The 26689-nt window shown below is 33.0% G+C and overlaps 1 protein-coding gene and 1 long non-coding RNA gene across 2 annotated transcripts; one reads left to right on the top strand and one right to left on the bottom strand.

Moving 5' to 3' along the window:
- Nucleotides 1-3135: 3135 nt before the first annotated feature.
- LOC127725280 (uncharacterized) lies at nt 3136-5531 on the bottom strand. The gene is made up of 2 exons (XR_007992896.1): nt 5471-5531; nt 3136-3734 (listed from the first exon to the last, which is right to left on the bottom strand). It is a non-coding gene; the product is annotated as an uncharacterized LOC127725280 (long non-coding RNA).
- Nucleotides 5532-5615: 84 nt separating this feature from the next.
- Nucleotides 5616-12049, top strand: LOC127725279 (uncharacterized). The gene is made up of 2 exons (XM_052232160.1): nt 5616-5773; nt 10537-12049. Exon 2 carries the CDS (start codon nt 10569-10571, stop codon nt 11592-11594), a length of 1026 nt encoding a protein of 341 aa, XP_052088120.1. The 5' UTR covers nt 5616-5773; nt 10537-10568; the 3' UTR covers nt 11595-12049.
- The last annotated feature ends 14640 nt before the right edge of the window (nt 12050-26689 follow it).

The raw sequence follows: 26689 nt of genomic DNA, 5'->3' as shown, positions 1-26689 counted from the left end.
AGAGACCGAGATAAAACGATATTTTACGGGTTGTTTTGTGTAGTTTAGGTAACCAATACATAGTGGGGACCTTTAAATGTTCAGAAGAGGCCTTAAGTTGAGATGTGGTTGTGACATGATTACGGCACTTCTGCGTCCCAAACGCAGTTCCGAGTCCTACGAAGAGTCCAATTCTGAAAATGAACAAGATTTTCAGTTTTTCCTCGTCTTTTTCTCTTTGTTAGATTTTTTTTTTTCAATTATTAAACTCAAATTTCAAATTCAAATATTTTATTGGACAAAACACATATGATAAATATGACTTTGCGTAATCTAAGTGTACAACCTATATGACATATTCAATATGACAAATAATGTAATAAATCATAATGCTCATGTTCGTATTTGTCAATTTGTCTTAAGTTCATTTACAAAAATGTAACATTTATAATATATTTTTTTATACAAACCTATCGAGCCTATTGTAATATGAATATGAATGGATATAAATTTTTAAGAAATCGGTAAAACTATTTGTATCCATTTGGTTTATGCTTTACTATTAGGCATCACTGTATCTCGCACTAAGTGAATGCTATGAGTATTTGTCAATTGCTCCTTTTCAATATCAACTCGTCCTTGATCATTCTAAGTAATGGCAAGTTGTTTTGGAAGGAACATAAACATAATCTGTTGTACCTGCGTTTGATGTCCCCTTTTTAACTTCCAATTTTGTTGTTTCATTGATTGACCAGAAAGCTCTCTTCTTCAGAAGATCAGTATGAAGATGTTCAAACCATATCTATACTCTCTTGATACATATTAGCGTCTACCGATTTCTTCTTGTACAAAACTGGTATCTATATATGTTATCAGATATTAAACTGTGGTGAGCAGGAAGCGTACATCTTACTTACTCAATGTATGAGTCATGTATGCAGCAAGATGACGTGTATCAATCCTTTAAATATGATTGCTTGTAACAAGAGATTGAACTTCTAAAGATTGTAGGTCATTCACAATTCTAAACTTTCATGCTGAATTTTAGAATTAACAACCGCTGCAATTACAACAACAAAAATTGCATTTGACCAAACATTTTGCTATTTAATATATCACCTTCCTGAGCACATGATATTACTATCAGTTGATGCTTAGTATCGGCATCTAGTGCTGCTCATTCTTTTGTTTTCTATGTAGTGTTTTGTAGACTTGTTAGGTCAATTGTTATCTTTCAATTTCTGTCATTCATGTCATTGCGTTGTTAACTCCCCTTCGACTTTTAAGCCTTGAAAGACCCCTTGATATCTTCCACCTCTATTTTATACAAACTATGTATCCATTGTTTTACACCCGTGTGTCAACTGGACCAAGAAAGAGGTCTTCATTAATTGGATTATCTCCTTGTGTTTTAAACAAATTATCATTCCTTTAATTAGTTTTCCAGAATAAAACAGTCATTTCTCTAGGACTTTCAAGACTAAATATGTTAAAGTTTTAAAGGGCCATTCTGTTGTATGTTTTTTTAAATAATGTAACATTTTTATATTGTAAAGTACTTTTAAATGAGAATGTTCAAAGGATTAAATTTCAGATGATTTCCTTTGGTTAGACTAGGTTTCATTCAAGGACAAAAAAATCAGTGAGAAGGATTAACTAATGCCATTTTCGGCTTATTGAGTATATACACGTATTTCAAACAGCATATGCAAATTTAAATTTTCAGTAAGTCAAAACGTTGAGCGTTTAAGAGTTATCTTTATTCAATATTTGACTTTAACTTTTGGAATATATTGAAGGGAAACAAATGGCAAAGATATAAATATATTGTCAGGCTATCCTTAAGCAAACAAATGGCAAAGATATAAATATATTGTCAGGCTATCCTTAAGCAAACATAAGAAAGAAAGGAAATCAGCAGTATCCTTTTACTTTTCTTTCCGCTATAAAGATGATGTTCTATATTTCTCTCACTAAATAATTCAAAATTTGGTGACCATGTTGAACGCATCTATCCCATCGAACTTGATATAAAGGATACAACAGATACAGTTAAGTCTGTCTCATATCTTGACTTACATCTAGAAATTGCCAATGAGGGTCGTTTGAAAAAACAAAAGTGCACGACAACAGATATGATTTCAACTTCACAATTGTGAACTTTTCATTTCTATGTAGCAACATTCTAGCAGCGCCTGCATACGGAGTATAAATCTCCCAGTTGAAACGATATTCCAGTGCTTTTATTTCCTATCATGATTTCCTTGATAGAGGGTTGCTGCTCACAAGGAAGCTGTTAAACCAGGAGTTCCAAGTGGTAAAGTTGAAAACACCCCTGTATAAATTTTACGGACGCCATCACGAGTTGGTTGACCGTTATGGAATGTCCGTTTCACAGACGATAGCAGATATGTTCCAACTATCGTAACTACAGTCCTGTCCCGTTTTCTCCGAATGTGACTACCGAATAAGACTTATTACCGGGTTTGTACTAACATAAACAACACGAGGGGTGCCACATGTGGAGCAGGATCTGCTTACCCTTCCGGAGCACCTGAGATAACCCACAGTTTTTGGTGAGCTTCGTGTCGCTCTGTCTTTTAGTTTACTATGTTGTGTTTTGCGTACTGTTTGTCTGTTTTTTTTTTCTTTTTTAGCCATGGCGTTGTCAGTTAATTTTCTACTCAAGTTTGAATGTCCCTTTGGTATCTTTCGCCTCTCTGTTTTATTCCAAAGAAAAGTTCAGCATACAGGATAACATACAATGTTATTTCAATTATTCATGCACGATATTTAATACAAAGACATATTTAAGTTACATCTTAAAATACAATTTGGTATACATGTTAATAGATCAATTCAATCTTTAACGGTACAACAATCAGTACAACACAGAGCATGACATACTTACAATTGTTCAAAATTAGCAGCATTATTTTTATTATGTATTTTCCAATTTAAGGTAAGAAGTTTTTTTCTTATTTACTTTTGCATCGATTTACATTTTGTTGAAGTAAGTTTGAATCATAGTTGAGGTATTTGTTATGGATAATTGAGTCATTCCAACTAGATTTTTTTTGCTATTAAATCCTGAAGCAAATTTAAGTTTTGAAATGATGTCTAATACGAATTTCAAAAAACAAAGCAGATATGACATCAATTAGTATAAACTTTTATTGCAACATTTTGACGTTAGTAGGTTTTGCAATATAGGAATAAGCTTTGATATTTGAAAGTTTTAGATGGCTGAAACTCGAATTTGCCACGTTATCATTTCTTAAACATATTTCGAGTTATTCTAGACAGAACAAATATTGCGTCAATATTCACTAAAGAAGTTTTACCGCATTCCAATCTTATTATAAGGTTCTTTTTTGTGAGGTCTATGCTAATCACAAAGTATTTTTCAAAGTTTTTTCAAATTCACTTTCAGATATATTGATGATGTTCTGTCACTCAATAAACCACACACCATTGAGTGTTAATATCTCACACATCGCAGAGAACTTGAGATTTAGGATACTACCGAACGTAGAAGATCTGCTTCATATCTTGATTTTTTCCTCGACATCGACAAGGATGAACGACTTAAAACTAGAATCAATGAAAAACATGATAATTTCAACATTCCAATCTTCAACTTCCCATTTCTCAGCAGTAACATACCCTCTGCTCCATCGCATGGCGTTTACATATTTGAGTCAATTCGTTACATTCGGTATTTTAACACTATACGAACGTATAAGGTTTTACTCCTACAAAGCAAACTTTCTTTTGTAAACAAAAGCATCCTCATTATATTTTTATCATTCGTCTGTGGTAGGAAAATGAATATTAAGATTTCGCTGGATGTGTACTGATTCATATTTTAGTCTTAGATACATGATATACTTTATTAGTTGTTTTTGGCGTTAATAGCTGTCAGTATCTGAGTGTATTCTCAAATCTGTAGTTTATGGTTTATTTTGTTAGGGATGTATAAATACCATGCCACGTTTGTGTTTATGTTAGATGCTTTTCTGCTTGTATCGATCTGATGAAGTAATCCCCTTTTCAACTGATGTTTATAGTTTGTTCTTTTGTTATACTGTTAAACCACTGTCCCATATTATGGGAGGGTTTGGCGCCAGCAAACTAGTTTAACCCATTCACATTATGTATGTGCCTGTCCCAAGTCAGGAGCCTGTTAATCTGTGTTTGTCGTTTGTTGCTGAATATCATATGCGTTTTTTTAACACCACCACATTCGGTATGTGCCTGTCCCAAATCACACCTCCTAAGGTATTATCACATCTCCTTATGTGCACATATCAATGAATGCATATAGAAGTTTCTCATACGTGCAATTAGTTGTTCGAAAAATTGTCAATATATTTAAAATTCTAGAAAAATCATATTGTTTGGATGATGAACTGCTATTTTACTGTTGCGTTGCCAGGCCAATAATCATTAGCGGATTCATGAAGGGGTGGCAAACATTCATTATTAGCATATGAACCGTCATATCGGACAAAGCTTGAAGAGGTGAGATGCTTGAAATAATGTTTAAATGATCTCGCCATAGTATTAGCAAACTGAGGACATCAAGAATGTTGTGGTCTTCGGAATCAAAGTAATGTTGACTTCAACAATGTCTTTGTACAATATTTACTATTATTTGATGTACTTTTGAGTTCTTACTACATTGTGTTTTATATTTTTCAACATGTAAGTAACGCAATTGTAAAACATTACTAAAGGCTGAAAAGGTATGTCCAAACACGATGTAGTTTCGATATCGAGGACATTTGCATTTAATTTAGATAATGAATACCCATGGTAATCAAAATTGTATTTATCAGCAATTCAAAAGTCTGAATAAAACGTATATTTTATGGATATACTAAATTGTTTGAAAAATTATTAAAATGTTTAAGTACCACTACGATTCATTAACTTGTTTGTTCCCCATTCCTCGCCAAATCGCGGTTGGGGGTTTGAGTTGGTGGACATAGAAATTATGGGCCTACGTCCCTCTGTCCATGATCCCGTTTGTTGGTCTTGTAATCCCTTTCTCACGTACAATTCTTGCCAGGTTTTTATAAAATGACATCAAAGGTGTATGTTGGCAAAGACTTAGACGAGTTTGAAGATTAGTGCTGATCAAGTAAATCAAATTAATATGTTCCTTTGAAATTGTATGAAACATTGCATTGTAAGCGCTCTCAAATTTATTTCCCTCATAAAAAAGAAGATTTTTATGAAATTAGTATTAAAGGTTTATATCATTAAGGTCTTGGACGAATTCGCTAATCAGCACCAATCAACTGTTTTTTCAGGAGTTATGTCATTTCTAAATATACGGAGTTTGTTCCCAGAGGCGGACTTTGATGCAATTTATGTTTAACCTATACAGAGATGAATCAATCAATATCATGGGAAACTCCTTGACAAACTAGCATGCAATACATGTTTAAAAACTGGGTTTATAAAATAAATAGATTTAAGTTACCGTTTCAGTCGTTTCTGTTTTCATTGCTATACCATTAGTGTATTTTCGATTAGCCTTTTCTGTAAATGCATGTATGTTTGTTTCAAAAAGCGAATAGAAAATCGTTCAACTGTAGAAATGGATATGTATGTTGATACAATGCATTGGGTCCATTCTATTTGATAATCTTCACGAATTATACTCAAATAACACAAATACGAGATGTCAGATAATTTAATTGTAATTGGTCAATACAAATGCCACATAGGTGTCTATTATGGTTTGTTGTAGGGTCTAAGTAATAGGGAAAATAAAGAATAGAAGGTAAGAATGATTTGTACTGCATATATGATATTACGAATTATGTATTTAAGTATTTGGTATTGGATATGTCACATAAAAATGTGAATTCACACTTCAAAAATGCGTATTGATAGCAGGTGTATATTGACATACTTAATCACAAATTATTACGCGTTATTGTTGATCAGTTTTGTGTGGCTCGATTTTTCAAGAATGTATTATTATAACATTAATTGCAAATAATTTATTTCTTTGTATTGATTGGTCTCAAACGTCGAGCACAGACACCAAAGTAAGTACAGATTCATGATAACACGTGTTAGGAGGGACCCCTTTAAATTCCTTGGGATAGAAGAACAGATCCTTTACTGCAAAATTTTTGAAAAAGTTGTGCATGAAAAATAAAATAAATATTCAGTGTCTGTACAACGTGTTCATCACAATGATAAAACTATATAAGAGTGTGTGGAAAACATTTTCCTGTATAGAAAATGGTCGTCCCTTAATTTGAAAAAAAAATTTTTTACAGTAAAAACCCACAAATACTTCCTTTTTCTCCTATTAATAGAATCTAGCTAGCCCGTCAATTCTAAATTACTGACGCACTTAAAAAATGCAACCCTAGATTTCATTTTCCTGTTCAAATATGCAATACTTGGAAAAAAACCAGTAACAAACAAACATGTTATTCATTACTTATAGTCTAGATAAAGTTTGCAGTTCGAAAGTTGAACTGACTACGTCACGTTTAAAGTTAAAATCATTTGGTTTGCAGTTGACAGGGGCGGTGTTGATTACTTTTCAAAGCAATTGATTAAATTACAATTACGATTGTGATTTTAATATCTTTAATATATATGCATGTTATTCAGAACTTGGACCAAGAGCAGTGTAACATGTGTACATTCTGATATTATAGACAACAAGATACCAAAGAGTCATTTAAATTCAATAGTCGAAAATAAATTGACAACGCCAGGGCAAAAAAAAAAAAAAAAGTACAAAAGATAAACAACAGTATTCAAAACAAAATATAGAAAACCAAAGACTGAGCAACTCGAACCCCACCAAAAACAAATTTCCTTTCTCTATGATCAAAATAACGTTGTTTTTACTTATTTTTGAGCCCAATGTAAATTTTCAATTTACAAAAAGAACTGAACAATGTACAAGCATGTTTACAAAATTGATCAACCTAGTGTTCAATAAACTGACGGACTTTAATAACGCAACACACACTTTGGTGATTTTTCAACTAAAATTCATGGCTAACATTCTTCTTTCTGTTTAGAAAAAAATCAATACCTGACTATCCTGATTTATTGATTATTGAAGTCGCACGAATTTCTAAAAGCGATATTTGACACCCATGAATGATTTTTTTCACGCCAGAAACTATTCCTACTCACCTTAAAACAACGGTACAGGCAGACGGAATTCGTTGATGACCCACTCCCTTTTCTGACCAGATCTTTATAAAGTGTTAACGCTACGTCAATATATTTTTACTAAGCAACGTCATTTGCGAGACATGTTTACGGCAGCAATGTGAACTGCTAATCAAGTCGTCGAATCCCTTTGCAGACAGATTAACGTCATAAATGTTTCACCGAAAAATTGCCAAAACACAATGTTATGGGTTGGACCGAGTCCAAATCAGAAGATTTAAAACAGAACTCAAACCATGCCCAAAATAACTTGTTCAAATTTCTGTCAATAATTTAGGCGTCGGTGACAGGCAGCCATTGCCGTCGACAGTGACAAATCTATTCATAAGGGGAAAACACGGTTTTAGTGCATACCACATGATTTGAACATTAACATAACGTATTGAATTCAACTTTCGAATTGCAAACTTTTTAGGCAATGAAGTAATAAATGAAATGTATGCTAATACATTTATTTTACAGACATTGCTTATTTGAAAATGAGAAATAAATAGTATAATCTAGTATTGCGTTTTTAAAGTCCGTCAGTAAATGATTTATTATGGTTCAATATGATTAATCCTATTTAGAATTACTTTTAGCATTTACAGTTCACAAAATAGTTTAACCTTTTCAAATGTTTCATTCTAAGATTGAATCCTTCTGATATAAGATTGCTTTGAAAACATTTTATGATCCCTTATGGAACAGTTATGATAGTAACTCTAATTAGAGAATAAGACTACAAATATAGTTTACACAGTATTTTGTTTAAACTACGTTGACATTCACCAAAACAATTTTCATATACAAAATGTGTAATCAGGAAGGAATCGTATCAATGTAATCTAAAACTAATCCCAAAGTTATCATATAAACATCTGTTTCTGTACTGATATCGATTAGATTTCGATTACTTGTAATCAGAAGTTGTATGATTACTGATAACATGTGGTTACTTCACAAAATGTAATCGATTACAGCTGATTACGATTACTTTCTATGATTACCCCATGCATGACACTGGAATCCTAGTTTTTCTTATTATTAATTAGAGTGTTCGCCGTCGAAGGCAAGCACTGCTTGTAACATACGCATAAATGATTGACAGGAAACTCGACAAGTAATGTGGGAGATATTTTAACAGTTTTGTCCCTGCTCATTTTGCCTGTATCTCGTCCATAGCTGTCTGTTTTTTTGCATTGATGCTGTTTAAACTGTAACCTTTAAAATAATCTTCTGTAGTAGATTCTGTGGAATTTCAGTATATGGGAAATTTTTTAGCGTAAATCAGTTTGCCATGACATCCGGCGATTTGGTTAGCAGTTAAAATTGCACTCGTAGATCCCTATCGTGAATGGTCTTGCGTAATTGAATTTTATAGATGTAGTGTCTTAACTAAGGGTTTACCTGGTCATGTGTGTTAATTTTTAAATCCCGTCTGCCTGTACCTTTGTTGTAAGAACTGAAAGGGGAATATCTGTCTTGAAATTGTCTAGCAACAGCACGTTGACTTAACCTTATAGTTTTTCTTATGCTGTGCTGTTACACCACTGTCCCAGATAAGGGGAGGGTTGGCACGCCTTCAAACATGTTTAACTCCGTCACATTTTGTACGTTCTTGTCTCAAGTCAGGAACCTGTAATTCAGTGGCCGTTGTTGTTCTTTTATTGTTTTGTACATAAAAGAGGCCGTTAGTTTTCCCGTTTGAATTGTTTTGCATTTTTCATTTCATAGCCTGTCATTGCTTGCTACGTAGTATGGATTTTGCTCATTATTAAAGCCCGAACGGTGACCTATAGCTTTAACTTTTTTGCATCATTTGTTCTCTGGTAGAGGGTTGTATCGTAACAATCACAACGCATCTTCTTATTTTATAAGACAGTTCCTCCTTTAAAAAGATTCCGAAAATTCTACCCTAGAACATTTTTAAACAGTTCTACCCTTGAACATTTATTGACAGCTGTACCGGTGAACTGATTCTAATAATTCTACACTAAAACAGATCCTGGCAGTGTTATCTCTGCAACAATTTGTTTGAGCTCTGTCTTAATTTCTTTTTTCCTTTGTCTATTTTATTAATTTCTTTATATAATTTTTCAATTTATTCATTGATGTTTAGCATTTTTTCGTGTAGTAAGAATATTTACTGCCTGTGTACAAATCTGATTTTATTCATTTATTTTTACTGATTAATAAGTCTATTTATTTGTTAATGTTATCCGTATAACTTAAAAAAAATAATCTGGTATATCGTTGTTAACAATTATGGTTAATTATTTAGTAAAGTTCATGTTTTAAACGTTTATTATCTATTTTACTATTTAACCTTTCTGATCTGATATTAATATTAGCGACAGTTCAACTTTACATAATGAAACTAAACAACACATCATTACATGCATAAGTAAACCAATTTGTATCTTTAATGGTCATTTCGATCTGAACAGCTCTTAAAAAACTGAAAAAAAATTTAATTTTTCTGAAGACTTTTATGATATTTTCAGACTAAATACCTGCGACGAATTCAGTACTGTTCAGGCAACTCACTTGCAGTAAATTAAGATATGTTCAATCTACCAGAATGGTTAAGTACTGAAGGACTGAACATGACTGCATAATTTATTGGTCAGACTTTTCAGAAGATGTTCAGATCGAAATAACCGTTTACGACTAAAATTCATTTACTAGCCATACGATTGTAAAATGTCAGGTAAAATAGGGTAACAGTAGTTTATCGATCTTCAAATCTTATCAATTGATTGAGAAGGCAAATCAAAGCAACAAACAAAAGCTTAGGGAATCTCATGAACTCCTAAAAGGAACTAAAACCGGGTTATTCGACAGGGTAAGCTAAGCCTCTTGGGCTGTGTATGCATCACCCGCCATACAAATCAACACTCAGTTAAAATGTCACAATCTGGAATATGACACATTCGTTAAAATTAAAGATCAGGCTACTGGTATTCTGGTATCTAGAGATATAAGACTGCGAAAACAGGTTGTAAGTGAGTTGAGATCAGTAAAGTTTTCTTGTAAGAGTTAATAAAATCGATGTAGACTAGGGTTGTTAGTATGTATTACATTCATAGGTGGTTTGTAAATTGATTCTACTTATAACTTTTGACTGTATTGATTATTATCTGTTTAACGTTCATGGATATATTTGTATCAGTTGGTGAATTTATTTTGCTAATATGTAAACAGGCGGCAAATGAACTACATTATAATAATAAAACAAATACAAACATGTTATCATGTGTTCAATTAATTGGTAAAAAGGAATAACGCAAGGCTCCAGAGAACACCTTTTAACAAGATTGATAACCACTAACCTGTATATTTCTTCCTTTGCAGGATACATTTTTTCAGTATTGCTGACAAAAAAAATGGGAAAATGGATGGAGTATTCGAAATTTGTTTTAATCATTATTTTCATTTCTTTATTTATAATTCTGTTCCGTCATACGAGATTAAGAACTATTGAAAAATTTGTAGAACCTTTCACTGAGCAAACGGCTAGCAAACGCGGTTCATATTTTTCTACATATTTAGAGGAAATAAACAAAACAAGGTTAGTATGTGGCCAGCTATGTAATACATCACGAAAAGGAACTCCAGGAATTTTTTTTGAGAAAATTACAGCCACTATAAATTGTGAAGCTTTATTTCTAAACGAATATGTTGATTCATCTCATGGGCTTGCGCATGCTCCAAGAAAAATACCTTCAATTTTATTGAAAGAATATACGATGAATGGCCTAATAAAAGTGCACACGGCCTATTTTAACCAACCCTACCTTGGTAGTAATGCGAGGATACCTATTTGGACCAAATCTTTACTCAAGGAGTATGTAGCGCGAGCAAAAGAAGGTAAACTGTTTGGTGTTTATGGAATATCTGAAACTAACGCACTTAGGGACGGACTACAACATGCACCAGGAGTGAAAGGAGGGCGTGTCCTAGTCATAGGATCTGAAAAACCATGGGTTGAAGCATGCTTACTTGAGATAGGTGCAAAAAGTATTGTTACACTTGAATATGGAAGGATCAAATCTGAACATGAGCAAATAACAACTATGGTTCCATCTGAATATAGACGAACATTTTTAGATAATACATTAGGATTATTTGACGCAGTTGTATCATTTAGTTCCATAGAACATTCTGGACTAGGAAGGTATGGGGATGCTCTGAATCCGTGGGGCGATTTAATAGCAGTGGCTAGGGCTTGGTGTGTAACAAAAACAAATGGATCTCTGGTACTCGGTGTACTATACGACATAAATAGAGATTACATTACATTCAATGCACACAGGTGTTATGGTAGAAAAAGATACCCATATCTGACAACAAATTGGATTCAACATTATTTGGGGACAGGGATTCAACGTGTTCATGTGTTTACAAAATAGAATTATTCATAATATTATCTTATATTAATATGCTTGATACCAATATGATAGAAAGGAGGTACAAAGAATTTCATATCTATCATAACTCCATAATAATGAGGTACCAAGACATCTCTTCGCAGTAATTCATCAATACCGTGTGCATCTCGTTAGACGTCGTATAGATTACCTTTGGGTCCTCAATGCTCTTTAACTTCGTACTTGATTTTGACTTTTAACTTTTTTATTCGATCGTCGCTGTCTTTTGAAGACAAAATGCAAGTCTAGCGAACACAGTTATAAGTCTGGTATCTTTGATGAGTTTTTAATGGGCCATTTCAGTTGCAGCTCGTACAAGTATCAACCACATTCAGATTCACGGTGCGCTCAACACCCATATACAATAGCATATGAATAACCAGATGAACTGACCTTGACCTCACTTTCACCATTGATTGATTAAAATTTTTACTATACCATCAGATTCTTATTTATTAAATGTAACAGTTAATTGTGTACATGATCATTGTAAGTTTTACATGTCGGCTAACTGGGTTCATCTGACTTTGGTATACAGTGTGTTTTGATATATCTGGTGTGCTCTTGATCTTTCTAGATCGTCCTATGACCTACTGTTAAAAGTTCTAAAGGACAATTTTTTTTTAAATATCTTAGTTATTGTCTTTGGACAGATAAAACATATGCAACACAGGGGACATTGGAACTTTCTTCTTTTATTATGTTTTGTTTTTACAAACATAGGATTTCCAGAGAAAATATTGGTGAAGTAAAATAAAAACGCATACTTTCCTTTGTATTGCTACACTCAATTATTAGATGTCCCAGTATGTTTTGTACATCGGAAGGCAACGTATTGTACATAATAGAAGAAAAAAAGGTTACAAATATGCTCTCATTTGTTCCTAAAGATTCCAAACCGCGTATGTTACTCTCAGTTCTTTCTGAAAAATTTCTCAAGCTGTCTGCGTATTACGTCGGTGCATGCAAATCAATGAAATTTGAATATATGCAGTCGTGATTTTGAGGGTCTGACAAAACCTCTCTCTCAATATTCCTACGGCTTGATAGTAACTTGCACTTGTGAGGGGTAATCCGACGATACATTGTGCGGCTATGCCCTGAATTTAATTTTGCGAATACATAAACTTTGGCCGTCTGTTAATGATTAGTTATCATGTATTGTTGATTGATACGCATCCCAGAAAAGTTGCCAGTTTAATAATTTGCCATTAAAATTTGGAAGATTTAATGTTGGTAGATTGGGATAGATACATGTACTATAATTTGTTGTCATCATTAACAATCTGTATTGCATTTCATTATTTTGCTTGGAATATTAGATATTGCATGTAGATGTGAATGTCATATATACGAAATCTGGTGCATTTGGATTTAAGTTCAGATTTAAGCTAGTTTCATTTGATTTGTTATTCTATTTTGAGCTTGATGTTTTGCGTTCTTTTGTCAATCTACGTTCTATATCTAAAAAATACCGATCTGCGTGTTTTGTTTCAGCTTCAATGTTTTCCTCATTTATCTCTTCTAGAGTTTCACTGTCCTGTTGCGTAATAATTCTCCTTTATTCTAAAGTCTCACATACACATTAAAGTGTGTCGCGTTGTCTTGTTGATTTTTCCAACTCTTCTTCTATCTTGGAAATACATTTTCTTGTGGCTCCTCGATGGCCTACTCTTACGGCCTTTTTTCGCCATTGTATCCTAGTCATGTACTCATGTGACGGATGGGTAAAATGTACAAAGCACGATAACAAACGTTAGGAACACCCATGTTAACCTTTGACTTTACTTACATTTCTTAAAATATCGATTCTCCCTGTGAGGACACTTGGTTCTTATAACTTAGAAAATGACATAAATATACTTGTAGGTTACATTTTTGTACCATTACGAAACTCGACAAATCAACAGCATGATTTTGTAAATTTTGAATCATATTTTATTAATACTCCATTTAAACTCCAAAACATACAGTCCTTGCATGGTGTAAACTTCCCACTAACACCATACACCATTACACCATTCACCATACACCATTACACCATACACCCTGTACCAATACACCATACACGTTACACCTTTGCACCATACACATTACACATTACACCATAATGCAATTTAATTTCAAAGAAAGCGTGCGACTACAAAATTATTTATTTATTTTAAAAAACGAATTTTGATCACAATATTGTAAATTAATGTATAAAATTAAAAATCAGTTCTTAAATGTCGTACACCATTCATTCACACCATTCCCGACCGCACGTTACACCATTACACCATTACACCATTCCCCTTACACCATACACCATAGCACCATACATCTTCTACCATTGCACCATATGCCATACACCATTACACCATACACGTTTTTTTGGGAAGTTTACACCATCCAAGGGCTGTAAGTATGATTTCAAGACGGCCATATAACAGGTGCGCTGATGTCAGCGCCGATTAAACTTTAATGTCAGCAGAAAGGTAAGTTATGGACGAATGTTTAGGGTTTCTTCGATTGCAGTCACAATTCTATTCATTATTTCTGTAGTAACACTAAATTTTCATAGTTAATCTTTAATCGGCTTTTTCATGAGTCATTTAGGCGTTCACTGCTAGGTATAATTTTCATTTGGTTCCACTTTCAGCAAGTTTTTGTTTAGTACGGTTGTATCGGTTCGGTCTCGTTATCTTTTTGACAGCTGCCTTTAATGTTGTTATCGGAAAACACAATTCTTAGAACATTTTCCCTGGCAACAAATCTCCTAACTGTAAATTAGAAAGACTCCTCAGTCAAATATGGGACTAAGTGTATATATTGGGTTGCGGTGCATGTGAATAAACACATATATGTTTCATTTAGTTCGTCATATTTTCTTTGTGTGTACAAATTGCATGTGAAATCAACACTGGTTACCGAAAAAGGATAATGGTAATTAACTCGGTCTTTAGGCAGCAGTGGCGGTTTGCGTACGCTGTAAGGCAATCCGAAAATTTTTATGCATTTAATACACCTACGTAGTTGTGGTTGTACACATTGCCTTATTCGGGGTATCCGATATCTCTGTTTAAGGAAAGCGATTGTACAGTTAAGGCCGGTATGTCTTAGTGTGCATCAATGATGATTAACGACGCAAAACTGTGATGCGTCCGCCATAATAATCGATATTGTGTATCCTTTTTATCAGGTGCGTTATGTGTTCTCCCGCTACAAAAATCTATTTTGTCTCAATTCAGTTTAAGTTGTCGTACAAGCGATACTTTTTTTCTGTGAAGATGAAGTCAGACTATCAATGTCGTCCTTTCATGTTCATGATATATGGCTCATCAAGATCGTTTAATGCATTATATCGTTCCTTAACTATTTTTTGTCATCCAGTAATTCCATTAACCTTGTACTTTCATTTCAAGTATTTTATTTAGTCGATGTGCTACGAACCGTTTCAAGTTTTGACGATCGTACCACATATATACGCGTTCGTTTTTTATGATTGGAAGAACATGATCGGCTAATCTGGCTCTGATTAGCACATCCATAGTTTTCAGCGTGGGTGTGAAATCGGTTCCAATGCTGATATCCTGTTTTTAGTTAGCTATAAGAAAGACCGATGAATTTGCTGTCACTTAATACGCACAATTTCCATGTGCTTACTGGCTGGCGTTCGTGAAAAAAATGTGTTGATGTTCTTTCGCTTTTGATTCCTTCCGTTACCATTCGTGGATTTTGATAGCATCCTTAATATCTAATGCGATAACCTGTCATTTATTCTTAAATCTGTCGAACACACATTTATCCCAATCCATTACTGCTCTTGGTGTGATTAATCCTATGGTATAAAGTCATTAACGATGTGCTAAAAATCTCACGCTTTGTAACTATTTTGTCCTTTTCAATGAAATAAATTTGTTGAAGTCTCAGGTCGTCGTGTTCCGTATCCAATCACATGCGTTAAAGTTTATCTTTGGTATCATTGTCGGCGATCTGTTCTCGTCAAACGACGTTGTAATTCTTCACTTTTATAATTTCAATACTGTCAGTTGAACCAAGCCTATGGCAATATTTTCCTTTAATGTGAAGAATTTAAAAACTGATTGTTCATCTCTAAAACTGGTCAGGACTCTATACACGTATACCTTTCTCTGTAAATCTGTTGATGTATTTAACGGATTGTCTATAAAATGTTTCATGAACGTAGCGAAAGGATAAAAAGCGAACAGAAAAGTACAATCCAAAACTTGAAAGTAATCAATCTTCTTTCCATGTAAATGAGAATCTAAAGCAAAAAGAATCTTATTCAGGTTTGGCTACACCTTAGTATCTGTTTGGTTCTATAAGTTCTTCAATATTTGTATTATGTTTTGGATTTTCAAGTATTTTGGCCACGGAAGATACATTGACAGTCGAACCCTTTTTAATTATTTTGCAAGCGTTCGAAGCGATTTTCTAGATTTTTCTTCATCAGGTACGGTCGAAGGCAAATATTTGAAAACCAAGGAAGTATAAGAACCGACACAGTTGAAGAGCTAAAAACCAAAAAGAACATAGACATATCATCCAAATACATCCAATTTTTCCGTTAAATCAGTCATAATTGGTGCAAATCGTTGCAACACGGGCTATTGTTGATTGCTCTACTGCTACAATTATATACTATACGTATCGGGATGGTGGCTGATTCCGTTTTGACGAGATGATACGGAATGAAGTGAACCTTGTTTGTAAATGTAATTTAATCAGATACCTATTCAATGAATCCTAATTGTTCTTATTCTGTAACTATGTCAACGTACTTTCAAAACTTCTCTGGATTCTTCACTAGGCGACTAGAAACGCTTAAAATTTACATTTTAATGTTTTCATTGGTCGGTAGTTCTTGTGCATTCTCTTTCAATGGCAATGTCGTAATGTATTTTTATTCGTAATGACGTTTAAATGTAATATTCAATTGATACGGTCAATTCTGGATCATTTTGTTCTTTTGTGTCGATTTCCAACAAATCAATCTCTCAAATTGTTTTCAAGACACCACTCATTTTGTTTCTGACTGCTGACATATTCATCATTGAAAAAGATGTATTGGATACATAAGCTTCACAAAATTCCGTACAAACAACGGTTCATTGCTGTCTAATCTGCATGTTCTGCATAGGAATTGTCTGTTTGATTGACGAAAATTCTGTCCGCAGTGAAAGAAGGTCTTCAGAAATACTGTGAAACTGTTTACTCGCCTATTGGCATTAACCATATGTGGATTCTAAAAAACTTTGGATATTTATTTTAATATCGATATTTCTCCTAAATTAATTCTATCAAAACTTTCGATTTCTCAACATTGTATACCACCTTTCGCCATGTGCAATTGAAAAATCGTCTTAATCAAATAATCCACAATGCTTTTCAATATAAAAATGGGAGCATACGCTATAAATGTATTGCTTTGGGATGCCATACGGCATATTTTGTTAATAGTGACCAAAAAGGTAAAAATGCAACACAGAGGAACAGGTGAGCGGTATGCAGGGGTTTCTTATTGACAACATATTTGTTGAATTTTGAGGTAGACTTTTTCAACAAATTGTCGGCATTCCTATGGGAACGAACTGTGCGCTCTCCTTGTCGACTGCTTTATGTTAATTTGAGTCTGAGTTCCTTCAGACACTTATCAAAAACAATCAGATCAAAGAAACCAGACCATTGAATATCACATCCAGATATATTGATGATGTTCTTTCCATTAACAATCCAAACTTTTCTGATTGGGTTTCATTAATATAGCCCTCCAGAACTAGAAATAAAAGAAACAACAGACACGACATCCTCCGCCTCATGTTTAGACTTATACCCCGAATTTGACATAAGCGGTCATCTCAACGTATAAAAACAATGTCTGAGTAGAAAGTTGACGAACCAATGTTATGTCAAAGAACGTCTCGTCCTTTTTCTTAAAAAGTTTATCGGAAGATACCAAGACCGTGTTGATAAATATTCCGTATCAACTTCACAAATAATACATGATGGTCATCAAGCATTGATTCTAGGTACTGACGTTATTTATTATCTAAATTACCTGTTATAGTGTTCTTTTTAGTATTTTTGTATATTTTTAACCTTTACTGTCTAATCCATTTTTGGTAATATATATTTATATATCCCGCCATTGTGTTATTGTTCTATGGTCATTTTTGAATTCTTGTCTTTAAGTTTTTGCTTATGTACTTTGTCTATAGAGTGGCAATGCCATTTTGTTTTTCTTTGTTGAAATAGTTGTTTGTTTTATAGTGATTAAGATTATAACACAATGTTGACTGCTGTGCCCCAATTTTTGACATTTTTACCTATTATTTAGATATAAGAAGATGCGGTATGAGTGCCAAGGAGACAACTCTCCATCCAAGTCACAATTTGTAAAAGTAAACCATTATTACGTCTGTTTGTTTTGCTCACACATTGTTGTCAATATAATAGAATTCTTTGCGACTTTTATACAATTGAGAGGTTTAGCCAGCTATAAAACCAGGTTTAATCCACCATTTTTTACATAAGAAAATCTGTGCCAAGTCGGGAATATGACAGTTGTTTTCCATCTGTTAGATGTGTTTGACCTTTTGATTTTGTCATTTGATAAAGGACTCTCCGTTTTGAATTTTCTTTGGAGCTCGGTTTTTTTATTATTTTACTTTTTGGACCGTTACAACACTCTGTTTGTTATCTTTAACTTTGTCCCAGTAAAAATCACATCCGATTAAGATCGATCTCAAGCTGTCGTCCTCCCATGACTTGATGTTCTGATTGCAGACCACGTCAATATAGAAAAGTCTGTGTTATTCTTATGTTGTGATTTTGAAGTGGCGAAGCAATTGTTTGTAGTATTAAAATGTTCATTTTCCTTCGATAGACTTGAGATGAATTGTTATTTTATCATGATTCTCATTTTTTTTAAATGTAATATCAAATTCAGCTATACTCTATATTCACATACTAGTTGTTATGCTAAATTTGCTGCACGCTTTTCCGTAATAAAGGAACAATGAGCTATATCGTAAAAAAATATATTTGCATCAATACATGTATTTTTGTAAACGACTGGACTGAAATGTGGTTTTCAATAGAACAGTGGACCTTTTCTTCTTTACCGGTATAAAACATCGCAGTTCTGTATTTACCTTGCACTGAGGTCTTTCAGCTTCAAACGCATGTTTATTTGAGTATGAATACATCTTGCATAGTGACGTGTGATGCTTACGATGAGATAAATTAGCAACATTCCAGCAGAACATGCATATGGGGTATATATATATCTTTCAATTGATACGATAATCCAGAGCTTGCAGTTCCTATAATGATTTCCTTGATAGAGGGTTGCTGCTTAAAAGGGGTTGCTTGTTAAAATTTCTTCCCTGTCTATTTGCGAATTTTCAGTGTTGTCCTCCAGTCTATTTTTTACTTTCGTCACCGCTACTCTGTTTCCGCTTTCAACGACATTAATCGTCTGATGTCAATTCTCTTTGTTTGTAACTGCACTAAAGTAGGTAAATGCATTGCGTTGTGTATTGTAAATAGTGATCTCAAGGCGTTACAGATTCACACATGTCTGCCAATACAACTTTCTATTGAATAATAAAATTATATACATCACAATAACACGACGTCACAAACATAGCGGCTCCACCGCAAACCAATACGTTTCTTCACATTAAATGTTACCTGTGTAATGGTTACTCCTTCTATTATACTATATGATACTAAAACCTCACTTCATAATTTATATCTGTTATCATATCTTCAAAAAAAAGTTCGACCAAATTGCTTTAAAAATTGGTAAACAAATTTTGTAATGTCAAAAGACAAGGACGTAAGATTTCTGTGCAAGCGACGATTTACCTTTATTCTTTTGTGTGAAATAATAACAAAAGTATATACAAGCTGTCGTTCACTTAATTCTTCCGTGTAATTTTTTCGCTGATAATCGAAAATAATTCAAAATATAAGCCTTAAAAATATATTTTATGCCTTATACAATAATGGCAAACAACGGTACAAGTATGGTAACCACAACATATACTCATATGGCTAATTTTGAGATTTTCATTGTGCAAAAAGCAAAATGTATTAATTATCATCCCACTCTGGACTATGGACTGTGTGTATACATATGCGCGTTAAATCGTTATTTTAGGAACTATTTAATGAAACACTATAAAGTGTGATTTCTTTTTATTATACTCAGTCTACCGCACTACATATGTTCAATTAGAGAGAGGTGGAAAATACACGGGATAGTCTACATCATAAGTCAAAAACGAACTTCGTGGCCTTGACAAAAGACAAAAAACCTAAAAAATAAAACCAACAAAAAGACAAACAATCGTCCACACAAAAAGCAAAGAAAAACAAACTAACACTTATCAACATGAGACTCACTAAAAATCCGAAGGTGATATCATGTGCTCCGGAAGGGTAAACCAATCCTACTCCACATGTTGCACCAATCATAAATTATGCACTTTGGTATCATTTGCCTCTCTTTTGTGTATTCCCTACATATATTTTATCTGATGTCAGAAAAAATTATCGAACAAATGTTTCAAAACGTAGTATGAAGACTATTGTGTATGATATTATGACATTGTACAAAAGTATTGAAAACATAGAGTAATAAAGTTTCTATTTAGGTGATTCTAAAAACCTTCCTTAATGCATATGTTTATGTCTTAAGACACAAGAGACATGGCTTGACACTAAATCATGACATGCATTATCGTTATCGTTATCAAATACCAATTTTAAAGTCTTTTGTTTGTCACGTAAATGTTTATTCCTGTGTCTTTTGTAATTTCTCACTCAGAGTCAAAAACTGTGTTTTCCGACGATTGTGCTTGTCAGTGCTTGCGTGTTCGTAGTGTCTGATGATATGAATTTAATATCTATATACGTATGGCATTTTAAAATTATCAAAATATCTTTAATTGGTGTGCATATAAAAAAAATTTTAATTATCAAACTGTTTTAAAAATACATAATTTGTCAAAGTATTCATACAGATCATATTAACTGTAGCATACAAATCTACTTTATTTTTACTTTTCTGACAATGAGGCAAACTACATTGTATGTTGATGAAAAAAGTATAACAATAATACTGAACTCTAAGGAAATTCAAAAAGGGGAGTCCATAAAAACTGACAAAATCACACTTCATCGAATAACGGAACAAGTAAAAATAAATAAAGCTGTCACAGGCATTTTCGGAAGAAAATGGTGGGTAAAACCTGATTTTTATAATAGACCAACCCCCACTTGTATGACAGTTGTTTATATATCCATTATATTGCCAAAATTAAGTTAAGAACACAAACAGACATGATAGGTTAATTTGAAATTAATTGAGATCCAGCAGTCAAAACTGTGTAAACATACATCACAGACATACAACACAACTGACTAAAACATTCAAGCAAACACACACATTAATCTAACAAAACGGCCAACAAAAAAGGAACAGTAAGTAGTAAACTATAAATTTAAGCTGAATAGTTGGCAAACTAGGTGCCAATTTTTTTTCCAGCTACATACTAATAATGTCAATATATACTCATGTGGCATGTATAAACTGTATTTCTGGTTGTCGACGACCGTTGCCATTGCATATTGACACACAGCAGTGATTGTTATGCCCGTTCGATGTTTCTTCGGCGTCTATTTTGTTTCAGTTACCTTAGCCTCGATCTCAGTTTATAGACGGAAATTATAAATATACGTTGTGAATGAAGTATGACATTTTAAATACAAGACCTTAAAATACGAAGATTAAGGTTCATTTGATGGTTTTATAAAAGAAGAAAAACCGGTGATAGCATTAGATTTTTTAAGCAATTAGTTATCATATTGTATAACCCTGTCGTTATCCACACAGTCTGTATATGTTGGTGTAAGAGTCAGCATTTTGCAATCCCTATTTCTACCCAATTTGTAAAGTTATACATGTGTACCTTTTTTACATTCATGTCTTTTGCCCCTTTGTAGAAGTAAATCCATTACTTGAAAATTACATCTGTACAGTCTTTTGTATCATATAATGTGGTCAAGTCTTCCTAAAACGACCATTCAAGGCTGGCTGGGTATACAATACATGTAACATACAATATTGTTTTTTAAAATGATGTCACTGAAAAATAAGCTGACATTTAATTCAAAGGTTATCAAACTTTCTATCTAATTTTTCTCACACTACCTATACGACTTTTAACAATATAAAGAAGCACTTTAATCATTTTATTTGACTTTGATTTGAATCAATGATTATTACATTCTTAAGGGTAAGATAAGGGCAGATTCAGGGAAAACAGGATGTTAGCATGAAAAAGTAGTTGTTTTATTGAATTTTACTAAAAATGTCATTGTTGTATCTGAGCACATGAAATCACCCCTGGTTTAAGGTAGTTTTTGTTTTTACAATTCGGTGTTTTTTGTGGACGGTTGTTTGTCGGTTTAATTTTCGTTTGCTTTGGTCATAGTGTTATATTTGTCTCTTGAATTCGTGGTTTGTTATCTTTTTCCTTTTTTCAACTAAAGAAAGGATAACTAGTTTGTAGAAAAAATAGTAATGCAATGATTTCACAACGGTATCTCTTATGTTAGATACATATCTATATATAAATTTATATGTGTGTGTGTGTGTGTGTTTGCCGAGATGTAGGAATCAACTTATACTGACACATGTCTGTATTTTCCTTAAATGCATGTGTATCTTCCAGTCGTCTATAAACTTTACAATAAGCAATACTCCTTCTACATCGCTTGGAAGATTTTGATGAAAGCTCGCAATTTTAAACCACACCATTCAAGATGTAAGTGAAGGAATTTAATTCAAGAATGATCCTTTAAATAATAAGCAATTCAAATCAAATCAACAGACCTTTAACTGAACTTCTATGTTGTCTCGTTGTTTACGCTTGTCTCTATATATACACATACTGATTCTTAAAAAATATCAGATAGCTGTTTACTGTTGTTATCCTTTGTGTAACTTCATTGTAACCATACACATACCTGTGTGTATATGTTCATGTATCACTGTTTTAATATTCAAAGTAGTGGGAGCTATAATGGCCTAAAATGGCTCCACATTTACAAAATAATAAAATTTAAATCGAGCAGATTTTTCTCCACAAATTATTAGAATATGAGTCAATTATTTAAAAAAAAAAAATTTATCTAACAAGGTTTAATGACGTCATAATGGTAGGTGCCAATGACGTCATAATCGGGAAAATAAACAAAAAAAAACCAACAGAAACTGGGATGGTTTACTATATTTTGACCACCGCACCATGCTTGCACAAATTTGAGATTTTAACAATTTGACAAGTGCATATATATCAAACTTCCCTTAAAAAATGTGTTTGGTGCAATGTTGGTACGATAGTTTATTTCATATTTTTTCATAGCCAAGCAAAGCAATAAAAAGCAGAAATTTGACTTCAAAATGAATTGTATTCTTCTGACAAAGTTTGATTTATACATTCTTATGCCTTTATGAATTTTACTTTTTCGCTTATGAATCAGTAGCATGTATTTCTATTATTATTTTCGTAAGTTTAACTTTTGAAAAAATCCAGAAGCAATGAACTCCATATTGTAAGGGAGTCAACGGTAACTTTCTTGAGAGCAGTTTTGTTTTTAATATGAAATTTTAGATAGACATACTATATAACAAAATCTGATCATTTCGTATTTTCTACTATGGGACATTTTTTCTGGTATTAGGGTCGGATACATGATTTATAAAAGAGGGGGGGGGGGGGATAGTTTCACAAAACAAAATATACCGAAAAAAGATTTAAAAGATTTTATGCTTAAATTTACATAATTGGTGAGAAACATGAGATTTATTTTGAAAAATATACCAATCTAATTCAAATTTGATATGTCTTTGGTGGTAATAAGCATTGAGTACAAGTTTCATAACATTTGGTTGTGACAAAGTAAATTAAGAGAACGGAAACGCAAATCGCTGATTTTTCCACTTATAAAGGGACATGACTCCAGAACAGTGAAAGATTTTATGCTTAAATTTACAAAATTGGTGAGAAACATGAGATTTATTTTGAAAATGATGCCACCCAATTTCCAACTTGATCTGTGTTTAGTGGTAAACAGGATTGTGTATAAGTTTCAGAACATTTGGTTGTGGCAATAGCAAAGTTAGAGAACGGAAATCAATTTCGGGACGTACGGATGGACAAGGGTAAATCGTAATGGATCAGGGTCCGTTCGCCCAAAATCATGTTCGCTCCCATTCACGTTCGCTCCCATTCACGATCCCACCCCACACGTTCGCACCCTGGGTTTGTTCGCACCTTACAGTCTGCATGCACCCTTTTTAAGGTTATGTTTTGAATAATTATGGAATCATACTTTAGTAAGTGCATTCCTACAAAATAAAGATAATAAGTGTTTTTATTGTTTATAAACAAAGTGACAGTTTAAACATGTAAACAGGATTTGTTTTGTGAATTATTTTGACATAATGAATAATGAATGTTGTCATGATTATCAAAGGCCAAGTCATACGTCTCTAAAACTTGTAAAAGAATATCAAACTAATCACTATGACAACAACGAATAAAACAAATAAGATATATAAAGAATACAGAAAAATTTAAAGAATACAGAAATATTTTGATATATACATCGGAAAATACAAATAGATATATGAAGATGTGGTATGAATGCCAATGAGACAACTCCTCATCCATGTCACAATTTGTAAAAGTAAACCATCATAGGTCAAAGTACGGCCTTCAACAAGGAACCTTGGCGCTCACCGAACAGCAAGCTATAAAGGACCCCAAAAATGACTAGTGTAAAACCATTCAAACAGGAAACCCAACGGTTTATTCTATATAAAAAACGAGAAACGAGAAACACTTATGAACCACATCAACAAACGACAACCACTGAACATCAGGTACCTGACTTAGGACAGGTGCAAACAAATGCAGCGGGTTTAAACGTTTTAATAGGCGCCAACCTTCACCCTATCTGAAACAATAGTGTAACATCACAACATAGAAAGACACACTATAAAATAGCAATTGAAATGGCTTAACTCAATCAAAAGACATTTCAACAAAAAAAAAAAAGGAAACATACACTGAACGAATAAATTTGATCTATGACACAATTTAAATACAAAATTAATAAAACAAGGGGGTTAGATGACAGTAGAAAGACAAAAAAATAAATGAAATAATAAGAATAATTTCAATTTATTTTTTGGAAGATTATACACAGGAAAGTGATAGACTTTATCGGAAATACGTGCATGGCTTCATTTTTAGCATAAATGGTTTATAATCTTTTTAACTGGCAAGTTATGAATTTTACATCCTACATCACACCAGGATATTTACATGAAACAAGCATACACCGATTCATTCAAGGTGAAACTCTTTCAAAAGATAACAATCAAGACTATTCTCTTAACACGACAAGCTAACAATGTTTCACCGCCTTACAAACGGAAATCGGCGTTACTAAGAAAGGGTGGTCACTAATTTAAAAAATGCCCGTATGTTCGGATAACAGAATGTATGAAACATATGCAGAAGTGAAATACAAAAGTGTTGGATTACGCTCTTTCTAAAGATTTCCAAACATTGTGGTGTCAAAACTATGTACTGAAAACCTGATTTACTTGATAAATGTACATGTTCAGCTACCAACATAATAAAGGGACTAATGCTTTTCCAGCAAAGATAACTATACCAAACTCCCAGGTGACAGCCAAGATACAGGTAATTATATTGAACAATTACAATCAGATTAAAACCATTAAATTATATATTTGGATATTACATTTTCTGCTAGTATTTATCTTGTTATATCATGTTTATTAAATGAAATTGTTAAGTAAAATCAATAAATTTTGTGATAACTCAGGCTGTGTACCCCTTTCAACAGCTAAAGTAAATGAAAATGTGACTGACAACTTGCATGTTATTCATTTAGAACAAACATGTATGCATAATATACATGTATGCATATTACATGCATTCAAAAATGTACTTTCATTTTGTTAAATATTACTTGTAATTTTTATATGCAAAGCATATGTAGAAATCTATGTACACATTGAAATTAATAAAATGTTATTGACTCTAAATCATTTATAAATTTAGATGCACTTTTTTTTTATCACACTGTACACATCATGCAGATAGCATTATGATGTTCTATCATGTACATACTGACTTTTTATGATGAAAGCACAAAATTGTAGTTTAGTATCAGTATGAAAAAGAGTGTTTTAGCTAATTTTCTCTGAAATTGACAAATCATAAATATATTCCCAAAAATGGATGTATCAGATGTTTACGAACATGGTTAAAGTTAAATTTACACCACCTATGAATTAAATTCAACAGAATGAATATACTGGCAGCACCAATCTGATGAATCGTTATGTTATAGTCTGAATATGCATAGTATACTGCATGAGCATGACTAGCATCTACATATGCATATTATACCAGCATCTACATGTCCTTATAAAATGTACACATTTATGAAGTGGCTTTGTAATTTTAGTCATAAACTTACTTAATTGTTTAACTCAACCTATACATTGACCTTTTAACTCAGTCTAGAAGTAAAAGCTGAGTTAAAAAACACAGTTTAATATATACATGTACATGTATGTTGACTCTTTTTGTCTTTTGTTCTTATGTTAGTGGTTTGTGTGCCTCCTACAGATCTTTTAGGTTAAGCAAATTGCTACTGATTTTTGTAGTTTGTTCATTTGTTGGGCACACCACCGTCTTAAGTTGGATGGAAAAGATGAGGAGGGGGAGGGGGGAGGGGGGTGGGGTGTTCCAAAGTTAGTAACCTGTAGTACAGTGGTTGTCGTATAATCATGTTATATATTTGTTTTTTGTAATTATTTTGTTATGAATTAAGCTCTTAGTTTTCTCGTTTGAATCATTTCACATTATTTATGCTCTGGACTTTTTAATACAGCCAGCTATAAAGTATAGGTTTCCATTGTTGAAGGCTATGTAGTGCCTAAAATTGCTTTATAC

Source organism: Mytilus californianus, unplaced genomic scaffold, assembly GCF_021869535.1.
Source record: "Mytilus californianus isolate M0D057914Y unplaced genomic scaffold, xbMytCali1.0.p SCAF_1, whole genome shotgun sequence".
In the NCBI taxonomy this organism is placed as follows: Eukaryota; Metazoa; Mollusca; class Bivalvia; order Mytilida; family Mytilidae; genus Mytilus; species Mytilus californianus.
Note: the sequence above shows the minus strand (reverse complement) of the source record. Positions and strands in the feature narration are given on the sequence as shown.

Coding starts and splice junctions, on each gene's coding strand:
- LOC127725279 (XM_052232160.1), top strand. CDS start 10,569: ATGGGAAAATGGATGGAGTATTCGAAATTTGTTTTAATCATTATTTTC.